Source organism: Ixodes scapularis, unplaced genomic scaffold (assembly GCF_016920785.2).
Source record: "Ixodes scapularis isolate PalLabHiFi unplaced genomic scaffold, ASM1692078v2 PGA_scaffold5__190_contigs__length_132052651, whole genome shotgun sequence".
In the NCBI taxonomy this organism is placed as follows: Eukaryota; Metazoa; Arthropoda; class Arachnida; order Ixodida; family Ixodidae; genus Ixodes; species Ixodes scapularis.
The window spans coordinates 39,515,278-39,527,723 of NW_024609880.1; the positions used below are offsets into that span (position 1 = coordinate 39,515,278).

General features: G+C 42.0%; 1 protein-coding gene across 1 annotated transcript; it reads left to right on the forward strand.

The window, feature by feature from the left end:
- Positions 1–1,437: 1,437 nt before the first annotated feature.
- LOC121837951 (3-oxoacyl-[acyl-carrier-protein] reductase FabG-like) lies at positions 1,438–12,186 on the forward strand. Its single transcript, XM_042293868.1, has 3 exons — positions 1,438–1,821; positions 6,191–6,402; positions 7,159–12,186. Exons 1-3 carry the CDS (start codon positions 1,494–1,496, stop codon positions 7,561–7,563), a joined length of 945 nt encoding a protein of 314 aa, XP_042149802.1. The 5' UTR covers positions 1,438–1,493; the 3' UTR covers positions 7,564–12,186.
- Positions 12,187–12,446: the final 260 nt, after the last annotated feature.

The window sequence follows — 12,446 nt, forward strand, 5'->3', positions numbered from 1 at the left end:
TGGACCAGACATACGCCTCTATTTCGTCACATGATCAGGCTCCCTTTCATACTCACGCGCAGAGTGGCGGGTCGGGTAATGAAGGAGAGTCGGCTGATTAGTACCGGACGGGGCCAATCAGCCTCCTCTCAGCTTAGGCATGAACGGAGTAAGGAACCGGACGTACTACGCCACGTACCACGGGTCGGCGCTCGGCACAGGCTGAACACAATTGCTGCGCCAGCGTTTGAATGGTACTGGGGTACATGCAGTGGCAGCGGCATTCTCAGCCGCAAGCTGACGCAGTACTTCTTTCCGTCCTGTCATCTCCCGTATGCCAGAAACCAAAGCCTAATGGGACGTTCGTGTTTGGCAGGCTGACCATGCGTAAGGTCGGCCTGCCTTCGATGTGCGGCGATACTGCTTAACGCTGTAAATGAAAAATGTAGCCAGTTTACTTCCACTGCTAGCCTGGGTCTGTTTGCTGTTAAATGCGGTTATCTCTCCCGGTGGTTAGAATGGTTGCCAGATGGATTTTGAGGTGACGTGACCGGCTCCGTGGTGTAAAGAAACTAAAGGTACCAAGCGTTCCAGGCAGAAGGCTGCAGTAAGTTTTCTTGCTTCGCTTATTTAAGTTCGATTTTGTGTGCAGGAAGTGTGTGAAATTAATCGCGTTCGTGCAAGAGCGGCATGTAAATATATTTCTGGGAAAGGTCATGGCTGAGCGAGAATAAAAGAAAACGGGAAGCAAGGCTTAAGTCTGCTGTGCGGAATCGGTTGGAGCGCTAGACTCTTTCTCTCCACGGAGCAGGTCACGCGACCTCAGAATCTCTCTTGCGGATATTTTAACCACCGGGATAGATAACCCCATTCACCAGCAAATCGGCTCTCTGGGTCTGTAACGTGCATTACGCAGTAGTGATACACGACCGCACGCCTTTATGATTCTCGCCCAGATCGAAACGGGCAGTGTGGGTATCGAATTAAGGATCCCTGGTGCAGTGCGACGAGGCAGCCTCATAGGAGAGAGTCTTTTATGAGAAAGTTTCCTCTGAGATTGCCTGATAGGGGGTAGTCTCATATCAGAATGCCTCCTCTGAGTATTGCAGCTTGCACCACGTTCCCCGAGCTCCAATGCGCTAACACACTCGGCTGCCTAACCCCCTCCGCACAAGCTCAGGGGTGCTCTTGACAATGGGTAGTTGTTAACTTATTTTGAAGGGTATTGTATAATGAAATGACGCAGAAAAGTCGGAGACTCAAATGACGTAAACGTAGCATTTTTTTTTTATTTCGCTGCTTTTTTATGGTAGGAGCGGTCTCGAGTTGTTCTTATAGGGCGTTGAATTGACGAATGATGGTATTGCATTTTCTTTGCGTCATTTTGGAGGCGGGTGTTGCTATGTTGACGCCTTGATTTCGGTTTATATATAAGCGTAACATTAAAAAGCATTGGCTTAGAATCTGTGTTCTCTTCCTTGCGTTCTAAACAAACCTATCGACTTCCTTTCACGATGTTAATTCTTAAGCGTTCTTCCTACTACTTGGCATTTTGTGTAGTTCTGACAAGATACCTCTCATCCGGCTCAAATGAGGACTTGGATAAATGCTATGGTGAAGAGAATGAAGCGACATATACCGCATGGGATGAAACATCATCTACGAATATGCCCGACATAGGAAATTCCTCCTATGGACTGAAAGGTAGACTGGCGATCGTCACAGGCGGGGCAAGTGGAATCGGCAGGAGTGTTTGCTTAGTTCTGGCTCGCGAGGGTGCCATTGTCGTGGTGGCTGACATAAACTCAACCGGCTCGAATATAACCCTCGAAATGTTGAAAGGTGGGTACCGTCACTTACAATTTAAGTAGCATCTGCGTCTCCTCGGAGTTCTATACTTTATTCTCAGTACAAAATGGGGAATGCAACTTTACATTTGTGTTCACCTGGATCACATTATTCACGTTTTAACTATTGTTAACTACAAAACGCATATACTATCAGAAGAGATGAACAATGTACGTGGTATGCCCCTAGGTCGTGTAATTGGTTGCAGGAATATCAACTAAATTATCTTAGCGGTACTGAAATATTGTACCACTTTATATTTATTTCTGACTAAACTAAACGTTCTAGTTTGCGGTACGTATCATACAGAAGCTTGCCTCAAGGCTGATCTTATGCTGATTATTAGAGATACGTAAACTGACTGAGACCTTGTGCAATAAAAAAGCCACTGTATAAGTCAAAGAAGGCCACCACAAAATATTTATATTTTATATTTACTGAAACGGCGTAGTTCGCCGTCTTCAGCTACTGCTTGTTTTATGCTGATATTGGCCAATACGTTTAGATAGTTCTTTTATTTGCCGAGTGCTGCAATTCCGCGAGAATATGACTGCCAACCTGAACAACCCTAGCATATGCTAACAACCCCTCGGAAAATTGGTGAAAGCTTTATCCAGCTGAGAAAGTAAGTATTTATATAAGTTTATTATGCCCGCGTTATGAAATGAAGATACTTTTATGGTGAGCATTCCTTCATCAAAAAATCTTCACTCCGTCAGAACGTACGCACTAAATTAGGTGAATTTAGAAGTAAATTACGTACGACAATATTTGCGATTAAGAATAAGCAGGGGATTATTTTTGCTGATTGCTCGATTCCCAGCGAATGTTGACAATTATGTAGCAGCGTAAAAATCTGGGCGACCTGGTGATCAATTGAAACGAGAATACAGCGCAAAAGGACAACGGTTCAGAAGAAGACACAGGCAGACCAGGCGATGCACTAACAAATGGCTGTTTTTTTTTCCTAAGAAACTATATACTGAGTATGTACAGGTTATGTTTTGTGTTTTCATGTTTTTTTCAAATAAAAACATGTTAGTCAGCACCTGTTTTGCCTGTGTCGTCCTTTGTCCCATCGCGATGTTGCGCTGTTTTCTTGTTTCATTGATAAATCTGGTTGATTTTGTCTGTAAAAAAATGTATACTTGACAGGTTTCGCATTTTTTAAAAATAAAATTTACATTGCTGCATAACCTTTCTCAAAACACTTGTGTAAACTATTGCAGGCTTCACACCGATTGGACGTGTAGTAAAATGTAAAAAAAAAAAGAAATATTAGAAATATTTTTTCCGCGGCGAGATTGTAACTTACAATGACGGAGCTTTGGTTTTCCGAGCAGTTGACTAAGCTCAATAATTGTTTAAGTTTATACGATTTGCTTGCCGCGTTCTAGAACAATTATGTTAATATGATTTAGGTGGTCTTTGTTTTCCTATGCTTTATATATATTGCATTGGTAATAAGCACTATGTTATGAAACAGTTCCATCGTTACCGTAAAGACCCGAGATCGCCCGCAACCTATTTTTGGCTTGATTTGCTAGATATTTTCTTTTAAACACCGAAGAATAGCCCATTCCTAGTAATCGTAGTGTTGGGATGAATGATGACTTCGGCGTAAATACGTCTAGTTAGCAATGGCGGGATATAATCGATCATTGCTGACTGGAAAGCACAGTCATATCTCCTTAATCGCTCGTCGCCGCGATGAGAAGTTTAGAAGAGACACATGATCTGAAAATAATTTTTTTTTTTTACTTTTCTTCATTACACTCCGAAAGTTAACCCGCAACTTATTTTCACTCCATTTTCTCGCGATTTTAGGGGCCATGTCTCGGGATATTACGGTATAAGAATCTGAACTCACACATTGGTGCAACTCGGATTGTCAGTTGTGAAGATGATCGTGTTCACGATGGAACAGCTTAATAGCTGTTCTGCTTTTAGTTTACCACACCCTATTTCTGATCATTAATTCTGTAGTTATAAGTACACGATCATGATCTCTTCATAACAATAAACACACACACGTGGATAGGGGAGCATTAGTAACATGCACAGATTCAGAAATTTTGTCAAGGGTCAGTGTGCACTAATGTACGCAGTACAAGCACAGTAACTGCAAAACCTACCTTTTTGAATCCTAATTAAAAATAAGCGCGATATTTGCTTAAATGACCCTCCCAATCCTAAATATTATTGGATTATATGTACTAACTATATTTACATAAAATCATTTTGCGCTCCCAGTAATCTAGTAGAGCAGGAGTGTCGTGTGATTGCAAATATTTAATGTTAGAGGAGGCTTGGCTGCATTTATCTCCAGAAATAATTGCTTGCAAGTTGAATGACGATAATAGACATTGGAGAAACATTCACCGGTTTGAATATGTTGCGTGTAAAATTAATAATTAAAGTTTAATTTTCATCACCGGGAATCTTTATTGTTTTCAACCGGCATCGCAGTCATTCGGCTGTTTCAATGCAGTTCGCCTGGGTCTGATTGCCACAAGCAGATCGCTTTGCCCTTGATAACTTTACGTTGCTGCCGACCCTTGGGTCAACATTTGTATTCTAAATATTCAATGAATATAATAATATTTTATCTATATTCAATCATCAATTTTTTTATAAGGAATCAACGTAACCCTGAGAGAAGTGAAACGTTGGACAGTGATTCTGAGTTGAATGGAGAAAATAATAGCCTTTGTTCCGCCGGACACTAACGATTTGGCTCTTAAAACATAAATCACCCTCGTTTACTATATATCTGTATGTTTATGTTTGCCCAAAGTTATTCACGCGTTGTACGCGCATTTTTTTAAAATTCATTTCAGGCGACGATAGCGACCAGATCACCACTTTTGTGGATCGGAAGAAAACCTCGACAACATTCCTTCAATACATATGACTTCTCTTTCAATCGTTAAACGGGACCTCCAAATCGTATTCATGGTCCTTTAACAAAGAAAAAAATGGTCCTTTAACAAAGAAAAAATATTACGCAAAAAGAGTTTTGTAGGAGACAGTAAAGGGTACCCCCGAAGGACAATTGTATTAGTCAATCGTCTATCGCCCTAGATAGGGCAACCCGAAACGTTTTGATTTTGTAATTTTTCTAAAGAAATGGTTTTGTTTTTTATGTTACCTTAACAGGCGTCAGTGGGGGGCGTTTGCACGGATGTGCAAGGGTGGCGCCGGGTCCGGTTTTTGTGTTAACATATAAATTGGATAATAGGTTTCACTACTTTGCACGATTGCGGTCGCTGGTTCGAACTGAGGCCAATACTAGATGTAATCCTAGCTGAAGGTCACGAAAACGAGTGCAAATTTCCGGATGACGTGCGCGTGTGAAATGATATATATATCTTTGTGGCAATCAAGTTTAGTAGCTGTGTTGGAAGATGTTCAGTGTTTTGCCCCCTTCACGTTCATGTTCTCCGGCATTTCAGAAATGTGTAACATAAACCAGCTAACCCCTCCTCTCACTCACTCCCCAATTTTTTATTCCAATTCCATGAACCGTTATGTCGTCTTTTATCAAATTGTTTTACAGCAAAAGAAAACGCGTCCCAAACATTTGGCATAAATAGGGCGAGTCGTGTTAATGAGCACAATTTGAGTGAAGGTCGGTATATCCATCTAAAGAAATGGGTGCGAAAATATTTGGTGATCCGAAAAAAATGGAAATATTTTTTTAAGTACTGTACATTACTGCTCACCATATTTAACGCTATCCAAACACCATATGTTTTAAATCTTATGTTTGGAGGCCAAAATTGCGCCAAATGCTTTCTACCTTCAATTTATGCTTTGTACCCTTATTCATTATCTTCGACTCTTTTTTTCCTACTTGGTTCAGTTGTACCAATCTTTGTATCACGTTCCCTTTATGTAATAACCCCAAAAGGGCCTTTAGGGTTAAAATAAATAAATAAATAAATAAATAAGTAAATAAATAAAGATTACCTTGGCTACCTGAGTGCAATAAGCCTCGGAGTAATAGCCAAAGGCTCGTCGGTCTGGTTTCGAATTATGTAGTTCGATACCAGTCCTTAGGCCAGCATTTCGTCCTAAAAAATTTAGTAAGCATTTTGTTTTGTTCGCTCATTGTTGTTTTCATTACTAACTGAATCATCCCATAGGAAAGAACGATAAGACTAGAAAGTTATTGAAAGTCTAACTGAGAACATTACAAGCTTTAATTTGCCGGACAGGTCAATGATCCTTGAATGATAAATAAAGGACATTTGGTTTGCCTTCCAAATCAGAATTGACTCACATTTATTATATATGTCTTAGTTGTCATTTTTTCCTAGAGTTATTCAAATCAATCTTTGAATGTGCATTCTTTTCACAGTCATTTCAGGGGACAAAAGTGAACACATGACAGCTTATGTTGATGTAAGAAATTCAACCCTGGTGAAAGAAATGTTTGAATGCGTCAAAGGTGCCTACCCTGATAAGAACATTAGCATTGTGGTGAACAGCGCCGGTATCATGCACAAGCCGACGCTCCTGGTCAACTTGTCTGAATGTTCATATGACAATACGGTGGACACAAACCTAAAGGTACTTCGCATGACCTAAGAACCGCATTTCGTGTTGGGAATGAATTACTGAATCACCTTTTAGGACGCTATCTGTATGAATGTATTAGCATACAATTCTTGATAATGGTGCTACAAATAACTTTTTAACACAAACAAGCATAAAAATCGCGTGCTGGGTTTTGATGACAGTTTAAATCAGCTGTAACTGCATTAGTGTCGCCTTTAGAATATTGTGAAGAAAGACAACGATGACACTTACGCCCCATCAGATTATAGAACACGTTACACGTGTTTGTTGACTTTTCTCATTAGTTAGAACGTTGAATATTAACACCATATTGCTACCATGCGCCTTTTTGTGCTTCTGTAAACTATACCACAGAAGGCTTCTTGGCCTCCTGAGTTCTCAATAGGCTTCACAAACAGGTGAACACGATTTGATGAGAACATATTCAGTCTTTCGAACTTTTTTGAAAAGTATAAAACAGTGGAAACTTCAGTGATATGGAAAAGTCACTAATACATTTTGGGAATGGCTAAATTTAAGAAAAAAATGTGCCGAAACGTAAACCTATTTTTTTTTTGGCCAATATTTTAACATCTACTTGCATCGTTTTCCTAATGCAATTAAAAGATTATATCCTAAACCATGAACCAAAAAATAATGTTCCTAGCCAGCTGACCGGCATACCTTCTCTTCTTACAATACAAGCGCTTCCTAACTGCCACATTAGTGGTATTTGCACAAGAATTAACTATGCATTTTCACTTCCAGGGAACGTTCCTTGTCACACAGGAAGCTGTGAGATACATGCTGGCCGACAACGACACACTAGGGTCTATAGTGAACATTGCCAGTATAGTTGGAAAGGGTGGCTTCCCCACTGTCAGTGCGTATGCAGCATCCAAGGGCGGAGTGATCGCGTTCACAAAATCCGTGGCCCGTGAGCTCGGAACGTCGCACATCCGAGTCAACGTCGTCCTGCCCGGAGGCACCGAAACACCGATGGCTCAAAAGTACTCCAACGAAACAAAGCGAAAGAGGTTGCAGCAAATAGTGCCCATGAAGCGGAACGCACAACCTCTCGAAATAGCGGAAGTGATCCTCTTCCTGTGCAGCAACAAGTCCTCTTACATGACTGGATCGCCGGTTGATGTGGCGGGCGGAACGTACATGTAAATGATACGCGTCACCCAAAGACATTTGTGTTCTTCGTATCGCTTTCTCTCGCGGCTTCAAACAGTAAATAAGACATCTGGGGTGTCTGGGGTCGTAAGATACACAGCGGGAGCAAGGGATATCTCCTGCTGCGATTAGTCAGCTGTCAGCAGACGGCGATGTTCCGGTGCCTATCCGTGCTCCCCCTTCATTTCTTTCAGTTATAAAAGCATTTTTACTAACGTATTTATTTCAACTGCGTCTATCAGTCTTTAAAACAATAATTTGCTGAGGTGCTTAAAGTGTCATGTGCCTGCCATGCTTCTAGTCAAGGCCGGCGTTAGGCACGGGCCACGGGCACAGAAGCCCCGAGGGCCGAGCCCCGCTATTCACAACTATCGAGGGGTCTCCGCATCCACATCTGCTAATGCCGGTTCGATTTGTTGGGCTTTTATGTAAAATTTTGGTTGTCGCTCTGAAAATAAAAATAAGAGACAGCCCGCCTATAGGGCACAGCCAGATCCATCTTTTCTGGCTATGTATTACGTCGTTTGGGCTTCGAGGAGTACGTTCTGGGAGGCGTTGGCGCTTCGGCAGAAATACAGAGTTTCTTTGTCTGTTTCTGTGAAAAAAGAGAGAATATGTGTGTTAGCACTCCTGAACCACGATGATTTTGATAGTTTATATATTTATGTTCGATGATTAGGTAAATTTACCCACAAGGCTTAAAAATATGGGTTCAGTTTTTTTTTGCTTTCAACTTCTTTTTGTTGTAATTTATGAAAATCCTGGTTCCGCATTTGGCAAACCCAGGAAATTAGATTAAGCATATGTAAATCTGACACATTACATAATTACAGACAGTTTTGATAAGCATGCAATTGAGAAGATTGATTTCTATTTAGAGGCTGTGTCAGCAGTGGGCTTCACATACCTTCAAAACTAAAACAAATTGCATGCTTTTTAAAATTTAACAATGCACGAACAGGGACAGTTTTTTTGCAAACTTTGAAATATGTAAAAGAACGGCAACAAAAAGCAACAATCGAGCGGATCTGCTTTTTTCTTTTCTGTCCAAGCTTGCTTACATGGTAGGGCTCTTAACGAAAATTCTGCTTATTAATGCGTGAGAACTAGTGCCTTGGTACATGCGCTGACGTTGGATTGAGCTCCTAGGGACCGACAATCGCTTGCGACGTCCCCCTTCGCCGATTTCGGCGTTTCGCAGTAGGGAACGGCTAATGTATCACTAAAACACGTGCCCCCCCCCCCTTCCCCTCGTTCACGCCGCCTAGTAGCGACATTCTGCGGATGGCTGATTACAAGTAATTAACCCACCTTGGGCTTACCTTTGTATTAGGGGTGACCCTACTTAGTACTTAGTGACCTTAGTGAACTTAATGACCTTACTTAGTACACGCCGCCTCGCGGTGCCCATTGGTGGCCTAAGTACGCCCTAGCCCCGCTGTCCCCCGCTACACGTCGGTTGCTAGGTGTTACGTGACGCGGCCGGAGTGCAGGTGCGCGCTTTAGGCGCCCTCGGAAACTCCTGCCGCCGGCTTTGGAGACCTGCGCACGCGCACGGGCTGCGGTTACGCTCTTCGGCCTGCCACGCCGTTCTTGTTTCTGTTCATTTTCCATGTGACGTTCATGAAATCAGATGTTAGCGGAGATAACAAAATGGTGTAAGGAAATGGTAAAAACTAAACTCAAAATCTTATATGTCAACTTAACAACTGCATTCAAAACTGCTATACGGCCAGAAAGTCGGCCGATATGAGCGTTCGGCGCACCGGAAGGCGAGGGGGAGTGTGCAGGTTAATTGAAGGGCAACAGAAGGAACGCGCAGGAAAGGCGTGATGGTGAGGGAGTCAAAATCGCGCCGCAATTGGTTCAGGTTGGGGGGAAATAAAAGCACGTTCGTGTATTCAGCGGATGAACAAACGCACGTGGTGAGTAAGGGACCGATGAACTTGCATGCTGTATTGTCGGTGACAGGGTAAGTGCCCAGCTGCAAGTGCCCCTCAGAGTCATTAAAGTCAGTGTGCTAGCAAATCGCTTCCCGTCATTTCCTTAACGTCAAAAGCACGAGGAAAACTTTTTTTCCATTGTTTTAACGAGTGCGTTTGGAGACGCGATAATTATTCGGCCCTTAACGATAATTACCCGGGCATTCGTCGCAAAGTCGTGCCGATATTTGCTTTTGCCTGTGGTGAAGGACCAATATTCGTATCGCAGCCGAAACGTTCAGTGGGTCCGCTTCGTCAGCGGACCCACTGAACATAATTATTGAGTAAAGAAAAAAGAAAAAAAAAAACACACACGCATTGTGCGAAACTTTTGAAATTATGCATATATATATTAGTTACAATAAGACACAATAATGCGGTGGAGATTTATATAAACTACCTAAACACTCAAACGCGAGTAGTTTAGGTACTGCAAATCATACACTAAATAGAAAACAATGAGCGTTGGATTTTGTGATCAAATAGCACAAGGGGGAAACAGTCTAAAATTTCTGAGAAAAATTGTTAAATTAAATTTATTTGATTTAAGTTAAATGTACTTAAATGTACTTGTTGTTGTTGCCGTCGTGTTGCCTCAGTGTGACAGGGCCTTAAAGGCCCTGTCACACTTAGGTAACACAAAGGCAACAGCAACACAACACGCTGTTCAACAGTTCGGCAACTTGTTGGTCGTTCCCCGCGTTGTCCCACTTACCAGTCACATCGTGGAAACAGCAGCACAGTATAGATGACAACTAAATTGTTGCCTCGGTATGACAGCTTTCGGCAACAAAAACAGCAGCAACTTGAGTTGGACGACATAGGTCGCCCTGATCGCTGTCTGAGCGAATTCGGGGCTGGCAACACGACAGCATAAATAGCTTCGATGGCAGAGCTAGTTCCTTATCAATAACGTCCTAATGAAATAAATGCTCGGAGAACGTTATTTAACAATAACGTTTAGCGTGCAGCTAAAATAATTCGATGTATGCTTTTACTGCGTAATTACGGAAAGCGGTTGCCGAAATGGTCACAGCTACGGTTGTGAACGTTCAGAATGGTGTTGGAATTAGAAGTGCCAAGAAAACAGCTCACATTATTGTTAGTGAAACGAAACGGCATGCCTACTCACCCGGTGATAAAGTATAATGAAAATAATCCAGAAAAAACGAAGGTTAAAAAATCAAAGCATAAAAACGACCACTCTGATCATGATTGTTGATCCTTGGAACTTAGAAACAGCCGCTACCAGACACCTGATCTGCTTCAAAAATACTCAGGGTGTTTTGGGGAATGAAGCGATCGCATAGCAGGCGGCAGGCAAAAAGACAGCGTTGAAAAATATTTATTTCACCGACTGTTATGAAGGCCGATCGTCTCCGCGTTGCAGTTTTTATAAGCACTGTCAGTTCAGCTCAACACCACGCTACAAAAGACGCTTTCAGGTACTGCCGGTGCTAACTAAATTTTACAGTAGAAATATAAATTGAATGAAAGAAAGAAATGGACAAAAACACTTCATACGGTGGCGTAAAACCCGAACATACACCAGCGATCTCACTTTCCTTGGTTAGGGCTAGTTGTTTCGTCAGCGAATGAAGAATATTTAGATAAAATAAAGGGTTGAAAATACTCCCCGTGTCAAAATTTCTGATCGCAGTCACTGGTTGATGTCGTCCCGTGGTCATTTCCGGAACTTCATTTATTTTATTTCATTTAATATACCCTTATAGCGCTCGGTAGGGGCTTTACATAGAAGGGGGAGGGGGGGCAAAAACAACAACGCAGATACAAGTCGGCAAGAGTTAGGAATCTTTTCCTCCTTCCGCTCTTTTTTACATATTGTAAAGAGTGGCAATTTCGGAACGAAATCTAATCGACTCTTTTACTCTTACGATGTCGTCGGGGAGGGAATCGCACTCTGATGTCGATAACTGTAACGGAGAAAATTTGAAAGTGTTAGTTCTAGGAGTGGCGAGCTGAAGTTTCTGTAAGTTGTCTGTCCGTGCCGAGACGTGGTTAACAGCTGAGCAATATGTTTCTTTCTTTGAGGGTGAAGGATAGTATAGGTGATGAAGGCCAGTTCGTCGTGTTACTTTACGTCGGTCAGCTAGAAGGGGTATATTATTTTTTTTTTGTTTTAGTGTTGTTATACGTGTACGGGTATAATTGCGAAGAACGAAGCGGGTGGCTCGGTTTTGAATGGCTTCTAACTTGTCAATAAGATATGACTGATATAGGTTCCAAATGCGAGATGCGTAGGCCAGCGTGGGACGAAGAAGAGATGTGTACGCAATCAGTTTTCTTTCCCGTGTTGCCAAGTGCAAGGGACGGCCTAGAAAGCCTAAAGTTTGATTAACCTTTGCCGTTACGTGGTTAATATGTGGTTCCCACGAGAGATTGGGCATGAAATCCAAGATACTTATAGGTATGAACATTTTCAACTGGGATACTGAAAAGTGTGTAGTTCAATGGTGTTGATGTGTGTTTATTATTGAAGTTCAGATATTTTGTTTTGGAAACGTTAATTTGCAACTGCCACCCTTCACACCACGTCTCAAGGCACATCAGATTACTCTGCAAAAGCGTACAGTCATCAGGGCCCTCCATTTTTCCGGAATAAAACAGAGTGGTCGGCGTATAATCTTATCATGGACTGAATACCAGTGGGCAGGGCGTTAACATATATCAGAAAAAAGCAATGGACCGAACACGGTTCCCTGAGGCGTAACGAATCGTTACTTTCATGATGAATGCATTGAGTTCGGTTAGAAAGGAAGCCTGCAATCCATTTTGTTACAAACGGGTCTGTTCTTAACAAGTGAAGTTTTAACATAAGACGGTGATAAGGTACTTTGTCAAAATCTTTATTGAAATCCATGAAAATAGCGTGCG

Coding starts and splice junctions, on each gene's coding strand:
- LOC121837951 (XM_042293868.1), top strand. CDS start 1,494: ATGTTAATTCTTAAGCGTTCTTCCTACTACTTGGCATTTTGTGTAGTT. Junction 1,822..6,190: donor AACCCTCGAAATGTTGAAAG/GTGGGTACCGTC, acceptor TTCTTTTCACAG/TCATTTCAGGGGACAAAAGT. Junction 6,403..7,158: donor CGGTGGACACAAACCTAAAG/GTACTTCGCATG, acceptor TTTCACTTCCAG/GGAACGTTCCTTGTCACACA.